At 37.3% G+C, this 18260-nt stretch overlaps 1 protein-coding gene across 1 annotated transcript in view; it reads right to left on the reverse strand.

Moving 5' to 3' along the window:
• Positions 1-263: 263 nt before the first annotated feature.
• Positions 264-18260, reverse strand: part of LOC137655862 (putative peptidyl-prolyl cis-trans isomerase dodo) — a 60085-nt gene continuing 42088 nt past the window's right edge. Inside the window, exon 4 of the mRNA XM_068390057.1 lies at positions 264-1166. Coding sequence (XP_068246158.1) covers positions 1002-1166 — 165 coding nt within the window. The 3' untranslated portion in view covers positions 264-1001. The remainder of the gene's footprint in view (positions 1167-18260) is intronic.

An 18260-nucleotide genomic window follows, 5' to 3' on the forward strand; every position in this document is an offset into this window, starting at 1 on the left:
ACTATTAAAAAAGATGGTAGCTAGCAGGACCCATAATTATATTGTAAATATCCATTTTAAGAAGGCCTCCAAGTAAACCTTCTTAAATCTGGAAGTGCTGGTAGCAGGGCCTATTAACAGAGAGCAATATCCAATACTGCAAGAGACCTTTAACCAAAGCTACTGAAAGGGACTTTATTCACCAAAACTACTGATGTGACCCTTAACAAAATCTGATGATCAGCCAAACTCAATACTACAATAGTTGTAAGGAAAAATTAAGATTATTCTCTTTGTGTTCATTTTAATACTGCCAAGAAAATAAATAAGTTACAAAAGTTTTTCTTCCCATGAATGTGAAATGTACTTACATGGAATTTATAACTTCTTAAGTCTATAAACATTGAAGTTGCAAAAGAAATAAAACACTAAATTACCTGGAATGAAAGGAACATCAAAATTAGACATTATAATTCAACAAATTTTGCACACAAATATAATACAACAACAAATATTCATATATATGTTTATATATCCATTCAACATTAGCTTCAACTCCATCCTCCTTAAATTGTATACCTGCGGAAAAATTACCTTGCCTATAAATATTAATAAATGTGTCTTGGCAACATTAAGAATTGTGAAATATCTAATTGTAACAAACGAGTCTTGAGATGAATACCTAAGATGATATAATGACCTCAGCCATGATTTATAATTCAATAAGTACTTCAATATAACTAAAAATTTACTGAAGTACAGGGCTTAAATGAGGTAATGGTAATATTTCATTCATGGATGAAGTTGAAATGAAAATGATATAATAATGATCAAACACTGGATATACTGTACACTGCAATTCTGTCACCACAAGAACTTCATACCTGAAATAGCAACTATGAGAATCATTAACAAGTCTCATTACATTAATATTAAGTTAACAGTTAATGCTTGATCAACACTAACAACTACGACGGTCGTGCGTGGTGAGAGGGGGCAGACGATACCGATGTCCAAAAAATTTATGCCGTTCGTAGGATGATGTGAACTCCAGAATCTGTATCAACAATCTGACTTAGCTCTCCTACTTTTAAAGCAAATGCAGCTTCTTCAAATGGCTTCTGCATTGCACCTCTACCAAAGAGTCCAAGATCACCACCTCGCTTAGCAGAGCTGCAGTCTGAGACCTGTAAAAGATAGTATATGAAATTTCAAGTAAACTTCAAATATAACCCAAATTAATTTGAAAATTCCACAATATTCTATCAAAAGCTCCTATGGCCATTGGACCAGGGTCTTTTTTTTTTTTTAGAATACTTAGCATCAAATTCAAAATACTATGAACATCACACTCTCCGAGGAAGGAACCTAATCGGCTTATCCCCAAAATTAGATTAAGCTCTTAAATGCTAAGCTAACCATTGTATATTACCTTTTTAGGAAAGAAACGATAACCTCAAGCAGCAAAGATGATGACAAACAATTTCGTATTGACAATAATAAAATGTTATTTTCATTATAAAATAAATTTTTGAACATACTTACCCGGTAGTTATATATATAACTATACGTCAGGGACGTATAACTATATATATAACTCCCGGGTAGGTCTTATGTTTAAAACTAAAATTTTCAAAAAATTGTATCATGCTAACAGTGCTTGTGCCTTTTATTTTTGGTATACTAATATAGTTTGGAATTAGGCTACTACCACGAGTAAGTTTTATATATTAATCTTATTACTTATTTATTTTTGTCTACGTAATTTCTCTAGTCGACTGATTCTACTTTTGGTGCATATGAACTCTTGACTTTTCCCATGAGGGTTATCAGCTAAAGATTGAAAGACTGGGTGTGCACTGACAGTATGTGTGCGAGATTGTCTGGTTTTCTGTTGTCCCGAGGGCTTAATCCGATCAGTCTCTTCACAAAAACAAACTCATTTCTTATCTGTCTCCATAGGGAAATAGTCTATAATGTTCTGAAATATTTCATTTTAGAAAAACAGCAAAGAGGTCCTATAAATAATGTTTCAAAGGTTATCCAAAGAGCATCTGAACAACAAAATTGTCAGAAACTATTTGCAGGCTAAGCAAAGACGCAAGTGACAAAAAAAAAAAAAATCTACTGGAATCTCTAAGTTTCAAAAAAAAAATTTGAAGACAGATTGTGGGGCCAGTGACTGATTTTATTGAAAAGGTTCTACAAAGAACAATTCATGATTTTTACGATCGGAAGGAAATTCCTACTCCCGACAATATGCCAGTAGCAACGAACGAAATTATTGGTTTTAGGGGAAGTAGGGGATCTCTTCTAAAGGTAATAAGAAAAATAGGTTTTTGCTATGTAAAAGTAAACAGTCAACAGTTCTTAATGGAGAAAGATGATGTTCTGTTTGCGGAAAATTTTTTAACGAAAAATAAGATACAAACATTTGAAAGTTTGCGAAAATATTTTTAACGAAAAATAAGATACAAAAATTTGAAGCAACGTTCAACTATACACTTAGATTGACAACAAAACCTTATTGAACCTATATGGGGCCAATTGAAAAACTACCTGTATATAGCAATAAAAATAATTTCATTATGAAGGACTTTGAAAGGATTACTGCAAGAATCACATGACAGCATTACAAAAGAAGATTGAAGCAAACCTTTAAGACATGCAGAGACTTCGCAACATAGGATACAAAGGAGATTACCATAAATAAATTCTTGGACTCATTTGTCATTGACCTCGACTCCTCTGATCATGATGACAACGCCAATTCACCATAAAGCCATTGAAGATCAGCAGGAAAAAGACAGTATTTGAAATTGAAAAATGGGGAGAATGGGGAAGTTAGTTTACAAGGAGAGAGATTGAAAAGTTTAAAATTTCAAGTATTTAGGATCAACAGTTGCAGAGGATGGTGATCTGGGGGCAGAAATAAACCACAGCATACAAACAGGATGGAAGAATTGGAAAAAAGTGCATGGAGTACTATGTGACAGGAAAATAGGGGTTAATTTGAAAGGTAAAGTACACAGGACCGTTGTGAGACCGTCAATGATGTATGGGTCTCAATGATGTATGGAGTGGAGACATGGGCAATAAAGAAGACAGAAGAGAAGAAACTGGATGTGGCAGAGATGAGAATGTTGAGATGGATGTGTGGGGTGACGAGAAGAGATAAGATACGGAATGAGGTAATTAGGGGTACCACAGGAGTTAGAAAACTATCAGATAAGATCCAAGAAAGTAGATTGATGTGGTATGGTCATGTCATGAGAAGAGATGAACAGTATATTGGGAGGAGGGTGATGGAAATGGAGGTACAGGGAACGAGAAGGAGAGGGAGACCAAAGCGAAGGAGGATGAACTGTATCAAGGATGACCTTCGATCAAAGGGATTAACCGGTGATGAAGTGTGGGACAGAGGTAGAAGGAGAAAGATGGCCAGAAACATCGACCACACATTGAAGTGGGAAAAGATGCAGACAAAGAAGATGTAACTGTTTTTGTTTGCCTTCAAAAGATAAGAAGTGCATTAAAAGATGCTACATACAATGCCAACATCTATACTGTACACCATTATTTACTTTATCCATTACTACAAAGAATGATATAAAATATATGTAAATAATACATATATTGGAAGAAAATATTGGAATTGGGAATGAAAAAAGTAAACAGCTGTCGGCTACTTTTAAGAAGTCAACCTTTCCTCATGACTTATGGTTTTAAAAGCAAATCTTCACGCCAGGTGTTTAATCCAGCTTAACTTCAGGTGTGCTTGTTTCAAGACTCATTAAAGGAAAGGGATCAAAAGAAGAGGAATCCTCCACTAAGTCTTTTGAGAAAGGGTGCCGCTCAACGGTCAGCTTCAACAGGAGTGACTATAGTCTAGACCAGCGTTTCTCAACCAGGGTTCCTCGGAATGCTACGGTTCCGCAAAAGGTCCCTAGTGGTTCCTCGATAAGAGAGAGATAAGCTAATCGTGACCTCTGTACGGGACTGAAAACAAGAGGTCTTTCCTGGAAGAATTGTGTTGGCATTTGTACCGCTGGTGCCCCATCAATGGTTAGCTCCATAAAGGTTTTGTTTCTCTTGTAAAACTAGAAAAACCTGATATAATCTCAACACACAACTTTCTTCACAGAGAGGTTTTAGTGTCAAAATCGCTTGGAGATGAACTGAAAAAGTTTTTGACGATGCTACAAAAATTATAAACTTTATCAAACAAAGACCAGTTCACTCCAGAATGTTTAAAAGACTGTGAAAACTTAGACAAAGAACATATCAATCTATTGCTACGTACAGAAATCTGGTGGCTGAGTAGAGAAAAAGTTCTAAATAGGGTGATTGAGCTGAGAGAGGAGTTGCAGAAATACTTTGAAGAAATCAATATGCAAGATTTTTCCAGAGTGCTTTGAAGACGAAAAATGGCTGTAGAAGCCGAGTTAGTTGACAGATATTTTTCATCACATGAATCTACTGAACAAGTCACTGCAAGGCCCCAAAGAAAATATAATGACTTGAAGTGATAAAAGTTTTGTATTAAAAAAAAAAGTGCATCTGGAAAAAACATGTAGCAAAAGGAAACCTTGAGATGTTTCCGCTACTTCATGGGCTTAAAAGTGAAGAGGGATATCAGAAAATTTCAAGTCTTATTGAATCCTACCTGGGGGAACTATGAATCAGAATTGAAAATTACTTTACTTTCCTTTCAATACAGGTACAGTAGGGTCCCGAATTATGCGAGAATTTGGTCGATCAATGACCTCGTATAAATGGAAAATCACATATTTCGAAACACACAAATAACAGAAATAATTACATTTGGGCCATGGCAACCAGCAACTTCGCCTATTCAAACGTGTTTACCACCCATTTGCAATACTTTTTATATACTATACTGTATTATTTTATACTATCAAATTGATTTTGTAAATAAATCAAACATTTAATATACTTTAAAGTTCTAATAACTTGAAAAAAAGGTTAAAGTTACAACCAGGATGTGTGTAAACACCGTATATTTCTCGTTATAACAGGACCCAAAATACAGACAAATTTTAATGGTTGTCATATCTATGTATAAGACAACTGGTGAATAGCAAAACCATCACTGTATAGAGTAGCTTTTGTTGTATCATTGAAAATCCTAAATTATCAAAATAAAGGAGATTTAATATCACGAGTTTCCTAAACACGCCAAAAAGCACAATGAAAAATGACGACCCTAGTTTTGTTTACGTTTATCTTTGATCATAACAAAGAAACGAACGCATTTACACATCTATGTATAGGTTAGTTTTATATGATGATTTTGTTATTACCAATGTTGTTCTACTTATTTTTTTTTAGAACTTCGAAATAAATGAAAAAACGTTTTCCTTTATGACGCCGCCTGAAACGGAAACCTTCCATTTGTTTACTGTATGATCCATCTTCGATCATAATAAACAAACGAACGCATTAAACACACATGATCAAAGTGATAACTATTGATATTAAAAGCATTTAGTAAACATTATGTTATTACAAATATTTTACTTACCGTATCCATCTAAATTCCTAAAATCGTAGCAAAGCAGGAAAACTTTTTTTCATACGTTCATCAACAATAGCAAAGAGCCGCTATTAACAGTATAGTAATTTACGATAATTCTAAACTGTTACGAAAGATTATTGTCCTTTCCATGTCCAAAATACTTTTCTTAGCTGCTGTTATAAGTCAACTTGTACCCACCTCAATTATGGAACCATTTGGAAAAAAAGGTAAAAGAAGAAGAAAGTCCCAGGCCGGTTTTTAAAGTCATCGAACAATTAGGTTACTGCTAGAACGTTCGATATGATAGAGAAGGTGCGAGATTGGAGAAGTAAGGAAAATTGAATCATGCTTGATTTTTAATAAAACTGAACTTTGTGAAACAACAAAGATTTCCTTTGAGAGAGAGAGAGAGAGAGAGAGAGAGAGAGAGAGAGAGAGAGAGAGAGAGAGAGAGAGAGAGAGAGAGAGAGAGAGAGAGAGAGAGAGAGAATGATGGTTTTAAATGTAATAAACAATAAATATGATAGGTTATAAGACATTGGTGCTTATGTAATATTAACTGTATAGATGGTTTGAATAAGTTAAGAAATGGTATAAACAATGCTTTGTTATTGTATTCGTACGCTCATATTCTTGAGAGCGAGAGCTAGACATCAGCTGATCTGATCACAGCCAAAAGTTAAACAAAAATAAGTCTGCAATACTCGATTTATAAAACATTTCTGAAATTTAAAACAAAAGTACAGGGTTTTCTTAAAGCACAATTAACTATTTAAATAGTAGCAATTTTCTAGAATAAAGTGAAGTTTCCTAAAAATAGTGGTTTGCTGACGAAATCGGATGTCATATTTTGACCTACGATTGAAATGGATTCATACTCGGTATAATTTTTTGTTTTATATTTAATCGACGCTTTTTAATAAAACCTATTTTGGGTTCTTCATCCACAGTATATGTAAGTATTGTATAACACCGGAGGGAGAGAGAGAGAGAGAGAGAGAGAGATAGATAATCAGCTGTTGTAATCAAATGCCATGTTTTTGTTTCTTGTACCACTTGAAGCGAGGAAATGATCACCGCAACTAATAATAGTCATGTTAATTTCATTCTTAAACTCAGGTTGTAATATGTGAACTAAGATTTTATTTTTTACACACATACAAAAAGAGAGAGAGAGAGAGAGAGAGAGAGAGAGAGAGAGAGAGAGAGAGAGAGAGAGAGAGAGATTTGTCTCTCTCTCTCTCTCTCTCTCTCTCTCTCTCTCTCTCTCTCTCTCTCTCTCTCTCTCTCTCTCTCTCAGAGAGAGGATTTTATAATTACACCTTGTACTATACAAAACAAATCATTGTAAAGCAAATCTATACTGTTTAGATGACAAAATATTGCCGACTTGTTACCGAAATTTACGCTATTCACTACCGATAAACGAACCCAGCCTACGTGTGAAAACCTTGAATACCCACAGGGAAAACTAAAGCTTTTATATATTCTATATTAAATAAAAATAATGCTTGAATATACCTTCATTAACAATACCATTAAAATTATCGAAAGGTTAGAGAAAGATAAAGATTGCCGAGAATGTAACCACAATTCTGTTTACATTTTGTCAGCTGGATTCGCATAGTTTTAAGTTGATTTCATTGTTGATATGGAATTCTATCCTTTAAGAGGCTATTTATTATGAAATTATGTTAATAAAATGTAAGATAAATATCATTTGGTAACATTTATTATCAAGCACTGTATTTAGGGCTACCAATATACCTAAAAAGACAATAGATTTGATATATTTTGTAGTGCTTGACTTGCAGACTTTGAACAGCTTTGCAGAAACAATTTTTTTTTTTTTAAACTACCGACCGTATAAATGGGGAATCCCATAATTCGAACACGCATAATTCGGGACCCTACTGTTTATGATTGGGTGAGGGATCCATACTCTGAATCTTGTGGTCATCCTGAGAACCTGACATTAAAAGAAGAGGAAGAACTTTCTGAGCTGCAGTGTAATCATGCATTCAAAATAATATTTCTGGGCTCCGACCCGTGCCGCCCAGTGAAATGCTCCTTTAACATCATTTCTAAGGTAAAAACTGCTATGAATTTACCAGAGAAAAATTTGTATAGGAATGCTAGGTTGAACCCAGCTCGCTCACCTTAATAAGGTGTCGGTATAATACTGGGGCGCTGAATAAATCACAACCAGAGGCCTCGCACCATTCAGATATCTCCTTTTAATAGCACATTCTTTCAAACACTTATTTTGCCTTGGTGTGTGAATTTCGCTGGTTTTTCCTGGATTTACCTCAAGATGTCGGACTCTACTGTCACTCCATCTAAGTCAAGTACCAGATCTGAGTTTTGAGATTTTGGAGGGGGCCTTGCCCTTTTTTGCTTATATTATAACAGCTTTATTTTTCACGACCCCACGTGGGTCTTTCATGGCGCCCGGCTCCCTCCTATATCTCTCTCGTTTCGTTCTTAACGATTTTCAATGAGTCCTCCATACTGATTTCACTGGGCGGCACGGGTCTCTCGCCCAGAAATAGATTTTTCCTTCGTCAAAATCCCTTTTACAGGCCTATCTCTGGACAAGTTTTGGATTTCTGTGAAAGAAGAGTATCATACCATTCATAGGAAAGCAGTAAACATATTGCTCCAGTTTTCAACCTTTTAAATCTGTGAGCAAGCCTTTTCCTATTTAAAAAGTATCAAAAGCAAAGATAGAAAACATCTCCTTTCAGTTGAAAATGAAATCCGTGTGAGGTTATCTTAAGTTCGACCCCAAATTATTAAGTATTAAGTATTTGTGTAGCAAAAGACAGGCAAAGGTTTCATATTAGAGAAGCATGTTTCACTTTATCATATGCTGAAAGTAACATTTCCTTTGATTTATCTTTTGTCTCTTCAACAATGCCAGTAAGATAAATAAATAACAAACCGAAACAATTATCTGTTTTTGTTCCGTCTACATTTATGTATTACAGGTATATGATATTGGTTATTTCATAATTATGTTTATTTTTATTTGTGTGAATGAAAATTCCTTGATGAGGTATAATAACGAGCAGTATGAATCTTATCCCGCATTACCAATTTATTTGACAAAAGTATTAATTTTTCTTAAACCAGTATTTAATTCATAAATATGAGAAAGATGATATATGATTTTTTTTGCAAAGGTTCCTTAAGACGGGTTACACAGGAACAAAAAGGTTGAGAATCACTGGTCTAGACATACAAATTATTATATCAACAAAGATACAAAGTCTTCTCTCAGTCACCGTGGAAAGATCTCTTTATTTTAGTTATTTTTTTCCACTTTCTTTGCACACTTTAAATGTCCCTTTAATTTTCTGATTTTCTTTTAATTTTTTTTTTTTAATTATGTATTAATATTATTTCCTTTTATGTGTAGTTTAGTCTCTAGGGAAGTGTGAAATAACTTTATTTAAATCTTTCAATTAAAATTTCTTGACACAAATACCATAATGAAAATTTTCTTATGACCTAAATCAGGTGCTTTGCTTATTTCAGTTTATAGTAATTGTTCCTGTGTGTATTAGAAGGCTCTTGTGACATAATTCTCACAATATAACTATTTCAATACTTACCAAAGTTCACTGGTCTTCCTCCTGTGGGTGGGAGAGATTCAACCACCTATTAGAAAGTGATACCCCAGATTTCTCTATCAAATACACTACTTCTATTCACCTACCCTTATGTGCAACTGCTGCCTCTATATGGTTACAACCTGGCTGCTTGTATGAGTTGTTTAGTTGAAACATGTTATTCTCCTCAAGGAGGAAGAAAATGCCTACACTAAAACTACCTCTTACCTCTATGAGCAGGTAGTAGAGAGAAGGACACTTATGAACTTGTATTGAAATTACTCAATTCATAAAAATTATTTTCATTTAATGAATTTTCCGAACGTTCACTACTGAATCAACCACTTATCATGAAGGTAGGACAGTGGTATCAGAGAAAATCTCATCACACAACTTTTGAACAGGTAAGATGATATAACAGTCTCACCTCATTGAATTGTAATTCTTTGAAGAGCCATTTAGTTCATAGCAAGCACCCTCACGTCCACATTGTTTGAGCCCTTCACAATTCAGTAGTGTTTTCCCTACCTTTGCACAAAGAACTTTCAACAAATCTCCCAAAATTTTAACACTTGAGATAAAAAGGACAAATTCGGATATAATTTGTATTTTTCCCTAATTAATACAATTATCTTTCGGCAAAGCTGGAAGGTAGCCTCTGGACAAAGTGTGAGGTGGCAACCCTGCCTAACCGCTTGAGCGGGTTGGCCGGAGGTGGCTGGGGGGTACCCAGCCGCCTCTATATACGCTCTCAAGGCTGTGAACTACATCACTTTTGATCGCTGGCAAGACTTCTGGGGGACAGGTGATGGCGGGCCAATTTATATAACTAACTACAGGTTTGTCTTAGGGAACAATACGAATTATCTCCTAATTGGTCATTTGTTTCCATACTAACAAACCTTACGTTATCTATGTGGATGACTCGCTCTTAGGAGGATGGAAGTCCTAATTCTGGCATGGACATTGATCAGGTTTTACCTAGTACAGTGTATGACTATGGTCAAGGGAAAACTTTGACAACTCACTAAACATACAGCTTGCAGGACTTATGGTGCTGTACCCAAAGGGTGGGGAAGATGAAGAAAGGAAAATGCCACACACACACTCATTCATCCCAGTCTTAACGCGGGTAACCAATGCCCTCAACCAACTGTTACTTATCCAACAAGGAGCCCGAGGTACTCTTAAACCACTTGTTGAGCAGCCACCACAGTACTGATAATGAACGTATAGAGACTCCTGTGGGTCAGGTCTTTTAAATAGTGGGCTGTAAACTTATTTTGACATATCCACACACCCGCCGGTAATACCTGCAACATGGAAAAGTTGCTTTTGAATGCCAGGGACGTAATGATGCTCCTGACATCATGGGTTCTAGGCCGTCAAACCGGAGGAGGATCAGGGACTAGAGCTCTTTCACTCACTTGGCGTATCCAGAATGAAATAGTGTTCTTAGTGATCCTCCTCTTAACCCTTCCGGAGTTAACAAAAAGGGATGTTAGTCGGGGCCGTGTTCCTGCAGTGCGTTTAAGATATATCAAACTCCTCACTGGGCACAGCAACAATTGATCTGGGTCATTATTTACAGAACATGGACTCATAATCTGAAAGGGCCCAAACCTAGGGTCCAGTACCCCCAGATTTTGTCACCAATGAACTCAGAGATGAAGCCGAGTGTCACTCCCCCCCCCCCATCCCCTTGAATGGGCGATGTTATACAAGAGGCCATGAAGTTCATCGACTCTCTTTGCAGAGACTAAAGCGAGTAGGAGCGCAGTCTTCAAAGTGAGGTTTCGGTTGGTTAAACCACGTTCCACGGAGGACGCCTGATCTCTGACTGAGGGCAAGTGATCTCATAACTCCGTATGAGTAGAGAAAGCTCCAACAAAGAGGAAATATCCACTCCTTTCAGGTTAAAGGCGAGGCTCAACGCTGAGCAATAGCCTTTCATCTCAGAGACTGAAAGGAGCTTTTCCTCTCTAAAGTATACAAGGAACTCTACTATTACGAGAATAGAGGCATCAAGAGTCGAGATATTCCTTCCACAACACTAACCAAAGAAGATTGTCAATTTTGCCTGGAACACAGAGACTGAGGACTTATGCAAGTATCTGGATATTCTCACAGCAATTTGTTGTGAAAAGCCCTTCTGAGAAAGAAGACATCCGATAGTCCCCAAATGTGAAGTTGAAGCGACTGAACAGGTCTGTGGAAGATGTTTGAGTGGATCTGGTCGTGGAGGGAGTTCTCTCGGAAGATCTACTAGCAGTTGCAGGTGGTCAGGGAACCACACTGCATTATGCCATAGCAGAGATACAAGGGTCATCATTGGGTTTTTGGATGCTCTGAACTTGTTGAGCAATCTTCTCATCAAACAGAACAGGGGGGAGAGGCGTACACATTGTTGTAATGCATCCTGCCATAGAGCCTGAGGGTCCGGGACTGGAGAATAGTACAGCAGAAGCTTGCTGTTCAGAGATGTTGCCAACAGGTCTCCAATCAGGGAACCTCACAAAGTCAGGACTTTGTTGGCTATCAGAGGATTCAAAGACCATTTGGAGCCTACTATCCAAGTCATTGAAGAGAGCTGATTGGGACACAGTATGTTCTTCTGACCATCTGAGAATCTCTACTGCAAGATGGCACAGAGGCTGCGAAAATCTACCGCATTTGTTTATGAATTGAATTGATTATGGGATTTAGGCATTAAGCCAAGCACTGGGGCATCAAAGGCCATTCAGCGCTATACAACGAAAATCATTCAATCATATCTGTACACTCACACCATTTAGTATCATTTTAACCTTTAATACAAATCGTAACACTTTCATACAATAAAATCTAGATGTGAAATAAATAGGGATTAAAAGGGTAAAATAAATAAATAAATTAATAAAATCAATTATAGCTCGTAATATAACCCAATACTTTGTATAAATTTTCTCAAGTTCAGGGTATTACAGTTTTCCCCCAGTATATCTCTTAACGGTTTGTCCTGGAGTAAATGTGTCCTCCTCTGGAGATTAAAAACAGGACAATCAACTAAAATATGTTTAACATCCATTGTCACTTGACAGGTATTACAAAGAGGGGCCTGTCTCCCTTCCCCACTCTTCATTAAATAATTGTGCGTTGCATGTGTATGGCCAATACGCAGCCTAGTTAAAATAATGGTATCCCTTCTACTTGTAGAATTACAAGATGACCATTTATCCACCAATGGGTGGATTTGTTTCAATTTTGTATTGGTGGTCAGTTCAGACCATCGAGCTTGCCACTTATTTTTACAGTAAAGATGAATCTCACTTTTAAGATCTTTGTAAGGAATACTCAAGGGGGATGGATTACTTAGCCCTGAAGCTTCCTTTGCTGCCTTATCTACTTGTTCATTCCCATCCACCCCAACATGGGCAGGGACCCAACAGAAGTGAACACTGATACTCTTCCTAGATTGCAGAAGTACTAACCAGTCCTGCACCTCTTGTACTAGATGATGGCCTGGCATAATTTGTTTTAATGAGAGTAAAACACTATTGGAATCCGTAAAAATTGTATAAAAACTATTTTGGTTGCCATTTTTAAAAATATGTTGGACTGCGAGAATTATTGCGTACAGCTCAGCAGTAAAAATTGAACAAGAGTATGGGAGTTTCCTTCTAATAACAATATCCCCCACCACAGCTGCACTTCCAACTCCTGCAGCCGATTTGGAGCCATCTGTAAAAACATGTTTCCCATGATGTTGAGCAGCATGATTTAAAAACTCACTTTTCATTACCCTACTAGGTAAGGTATTTTTCCCTCCTGCCGTAAAACATACTTTAACAGGTGGATTACACCAAGGAGGAGACTTGGGATATCCTACCTCTGCTATCTGTGCTGTTAACAAGCCTACTTCTCTAGCATCATTTTTCAGCTGTACTTCCAAAGGCTTAGGCACTCTAGATCTGTTAGGAGCCCGATCTAAAGGCGCCCTAACATATTTACAGTTAGGATTGTTTCTCACAGCAAGGGACCTAGCTAAAAACCTCAAACTCAACTCCTCTCTGCGAATGGAAAGGGGAGGTATGCCAGAATCAACATAGAGACTGTCAATGGGAGATGTTCTGTAAGCACCTGTGCAGATGCGAAGCCCAGCATTGTGAACAATATCAAGTTTTCCAAGTAAAGTCTTTGTAGCTGACCCATATATTTGGCATGCATAGTCTAACTTGCTCAGACACAAAGATGTATAAATTCTAAGCAAAGTTGTTCTATCAGCACCCCAATCAAAATGCGATATCACTTTCAGAATGTTCAGTGACTTCTTAACCCTGATAGATAGGTCATTTATATGGGGACCAAATGTCATTTTCTTGTCGAAAATGACTCCAAGAAACTTGACACTATCCTCATATGGCAAAATACAATCATTTAAGAAAAGGGTGGGGATCTCTTCCCTTTTACGAGTACGAGTAAAGCGAATGGCTTTGGTCTTCTGAGGAGAAAACATGAATCCGCGAGAATTTGCCCATGCGGAAGCAGCATTTATTGCAATTTGAAGATTTTGGCATGCTTGTAGTGCAGATGATCCACTACAATAAATTGCAAAGTCATCGACAAATAGTGATCCTTGTATGCCAGGAGGTATGTGACTAATGAGACTATTAATTGCAACAGCAAACAAGGTCACACTCAATACGCTGCCTTGGGGGACACCTTCTTCTTGCATGTAGGATGAAGATAGTTCTGACCCTACTCTCACTTTAATGGAGCGGTTTGATAAAAATTCTTCAATAAAAGAGAACATATGTCCTCCTATACCCCACGAGGCCAATTGCTTTAAAATACCACCCCTCCATGTGGTGTCATATGCCTTTTCGAGGTCAAAAAAGACACCCACCACCTGGTTTTGGTTAGAAAAAGCATTTGAAATTTCCCTTGATAACATCAGCAAAGGGTCTAGAGTACTTCGGTTCTTCCTAAAACCAAACTGTCTGTTAGATAAAAGATTTTTTGATTCTAGATACCACACAAGTCTGTTGTTGATCATTCTCTCAAATAGTTTGCATATGCAACTGGTCAAGGATATGGGCCTATAACTAGATGGCAGTTCTGGGTCTTTACCAGACTTGTGGCCTGGAATTACAATTGAAGTATGCCAGGAATCAGGAGATGTATGGGAAGCCCATAGACCATTAAAGGTTTCTAATAAAAATTCCTTGCTATCCACTGGAAGATGTGATATCATTTCATACCGGATGCCATCCTCACCTGGGGCAGTTAAAGAAGAGCTGGAGATAGCATTTTGCATCTCCTCCATACTAAAAGGCAGGTTAAAAGCTTCAGTATTTGAAGAAGCAGGAGGAACAACAGATGTTGATGCTCTAATTTGTTGAAATGCTGGGGAATAGTTGTCAGCACTTGATACATAAGCAAAGTGCTTAGCAAGAACCTCTGCTACATCTTTGGGGTCAGATATATATCTATTATTTTCCCTTAATATTGGTAGAGGCTTAGGGACGAATTTACCTTGAAGTTTTCTAATCTTGTCCCATATTTCCTTTGAAGGAGTTTTGGTATTAATATTAGATATATATTTCTTCCAAGATGCTCTCTTTGCTTTTTTAAAAATTCTTTTTTGTTTGGCACAGGCTCTGAGATATGCTATTCTATCTGCTAAATAGTTTGTCCTCAAGTATCTTCTGAAGCAAGTTCGGGTCACTTTTCTTGCGTTGGCACATTCTTTACTCCACCAAGGAACTACAGAGCGATGAGGTAAACCGCATGTCTTAGGTATAAACTTGCTAGCATTATCATCAATAATATTTTCAAGATGTTGATAGGCATGCACTGGAGATGTAAATTCATCATATTCTTTATCAGTGTGTGAACAGTTTTCATAAGCTGCCCAGTCTGCCTCATCTATCTTCCATTTTGGTGGACACTGAGAAGGAAGATTATGGACATAATTTAACATTATTGGCCAATGGTCACTGCCATGTAGGTGTTCATTTACTGACCAAAGGTAGTCCAATCGAATGGATGAGGAACAGATTGACAAATCAATGGCTGATGTAGAGTTGTGGACTACATCATACCTAGTTGGAGAACCATCATTCATTAGTATTACATCATTGTTGTCGATTAATTCTTCAACAAGATTACCCCATCTATCGCACACATTTCCACCCCATAAAGTATGCTTTGCATTAAAATCACCCATTAAAATAAAAGGGGCAGGAAGCTGATTGATCAAGTCTTGGAGGTCAGAAAGTCTAAGCCTTCTTGGATTACCAGCATGATCTAAGAGGAAAAGTTCTAAGGATGGTTCAATATATAGCGAGCATAAAGTAATTTTTTCCCCGATATGAGTTCTAACTGCACATGCCTGTAGTGGTGTATTGAGTGGGATTGTTTCAAATTTTACAGATTTGTGAATAATAAAACCTGTACCACCTTGAGCTCTTGCAGCTTGCAAAGGAGGGGATCTACAAAAATGATAATTGAGTCCGGGATTAAATGGTTTGTCACTGATCTTGGTTTCCTGTAGGCAAATTACCTTCGTGTCTGAGTCCCTGGTTAAAGTTTTTATTTGCTCAATGCTAGTACTTAGACCTCTGCAATTCCACTGGATGATAGACATTATCTTTTGTTATTATTTTTCTTTGTCTCATTTGTCTTTTGGGACTTTTCAGATGAAGCCATGTAATGCCTGGAGATGGAAGGCTTTACTAGGCCACCACTCTTCTTTTCTTTCTTTCTAGGATCTTTATAAGAGTCAACCTTAGTATCATGAGCAGTAGGGCACTTACCTGACTTAGATGAAGGTGAGGATGATGGGGACCTTTTCCTCTTTGGAAGATCTTGTTTTCCAATCTCCATCAAATCAGGTAGAGATTCTGCCTGAGACAATACATTTAAGGTGGTGGAAGCCACATTGGCTTCCTTGGAGGATTGTGCTAGAACTTCAACAGTTCGAGCACTTAACCCAGAAGGCTGGGCTACTACCTCTAGGGGAGATGCTCCTATCGGTGACAATACTTTTGGTGTGTTGGACACCATATTGACCTCTTTGGAGGTTTGTGCTCTGGCTTTTATAGCCTGAGCACTTGACCCAGATGGCTGGGCTACTACCACTAAGGGAGATGCACCTGACGGGCCAGGTGCTGCCACTGGTCCCCCTGTGGTAGTAAGGGGTAGTGGATTATAATCTTTTGTTGGCATCTTAACCGCGCGAGCAAAATTAAGTTGCCGATTGAGTAAATGCTTTGCATAACCTACACTTATATGTTCAGCATTTGCTTTCAAGATTGCAGCTTCTTCATTCTTGTATTCTCTACATCTTTTATCATTTGGTTTATGATTATCTTTACAGTTTGCACAGGTTGTATCTCTGTTGCATTGGCCATGTTCTAACAAAGAACAGTTAATACAGATCTTCGTATTATTGCAGTACCGGGAAGGGTGACCGTACTTGAAACAATTAAAGCATTGTAAAGGCCTAGGTTTATATTCTCGAACACGTACTCTTTCATTCTCAATAATTATATGATCTGGTATAACAGGGGTTTCAAATGTTAAAACTACCATGCTTGTTTGAGGGATCTTACTTACTTTCCAAACATTAGCAGGGCACATGTCCAGAATTTCTGGTTCTGAGAATTCATATAGATCTTTATCAAAAACTACTCCTTTACCATAGCTGAAGCTCATATGTGGTTTAATATCCTTAATAGGATCAATTTCTGCAATCTTCATGCCACAAAGCATGTGAGCTTGAGTATCTGATTTTGCATTAATCAAAACAGATTGCTTACCATATCTACTAATATCCTTACTTTTAATTAAACCAACTTTTTTTTGTATAAATTTACTAATCTTATAATAGTTATAATTATCTATCTTTCCAGATGCAATTATCCATGTTGGGGGCTTGGGGGTTCTTACTTCTGGAAGTCTATGCTCTATTTCTTTTTCCATCCATTCTTCTGGTTTATATATCTCTAGGTGTCTTGGTGCTTTATCACATAAAGCCCCAGAAATCAAACAATTGTCAATTTTTATGCTCTCTAAATTTTTATTTGCTTCTAAAGCAATCTCAAAACTTGAAAATGATACCCAAGCTTCCCAAAAGCCTTTACTACCATTAAGCTCCATTAAAATTTCTTTGATTGCTCCAAATCTACAGAAGGCTTCATGAATTATGTCATAGCTACAACCAATTGGTATGTTTTTTAAGTGGAGAATTTTCAGATTTTTTGTTGGATCTGGTAATGAGCCAGAACCAGAGGGTAAAGTATTACGGTTATTACAAGCATCATTTTCCACCAGTGCCGATAAATTGTCTTTAACAACACTGGTCAAAGAAGTATTGTTGGAGGAATCCTTTTTATTGCCGAGGTTGTCAACAGAGCTTTCCCTATTTAAACAAGCAGAAGTCGTCAACGGTGTCTGGGGTTCGCCATTTGATCCAGGGGTACGGGGAATATTAAGTTTACTCATTAATTATTTTTTCAGGGGGAGGGAAGGGGTCATAATAACAATGGAAAAAAAAAACAATGGAAAAAAATATAGTTTAAGGGAGAGAAAAGATTAAGACTGTCTGAAATTCCAAAGAAGACACCGTTAGCCTTTCCTGGAATTAATTTCTCCACCAATGACACCTGTGAAAGCTGCTTACCAAATGTCCACTCCCTACCCTACCACAAAGGGATGGTACCACTATGATTAGAGTGGCTCAAGTGTATGCCAAACCCGCTTGATGGGACTGAGAGCATTTCAAGAATACAATCATCCCCACTCTAATCATAGTGGCAGGCAAACCGGACAGAATGCCGAGAGTCCTATCTCTATAAAATAGCCAACCCCTGGAATCCGAAGGCAAAATTTCCTAAGAGATAGTTCCGCGTGCCAGTATGGGAATACTGACACTCCTAGGTGTCCAAACATTTTCGGGCAGTTGGCAAGACCACCACAGCTCCCACAATTGATTTTGAAATAAAAACCGATCATGGATACAATGTCCCCTCTAAAAAACCTGGACAGTGAAATGGGTAAAAGAGTTTTGACAGCAAGGTTGGAGACAGCTGATAATTATGAAGGAGGAATAAGCAATAAGAGGTAATAGAAAAAGAATGAGAGAA

The sequence above is a fragment of the Palaemon carinicauda genome, chromosome 1, assembly GCF_036898095.1.
Source record: "Palaemon carinicauda isolate YSFRI2023 chromosome 1, ASM3689809v2, whole genome shotgun sequence".
In the NCBI taxonomy this organism is placed as follows: Eukaryota; Metazoa; Arthropoda; class Malacostraca; order Decapoda; family Palaemonidae; genus Palaemon; species Palaemon carinicauda.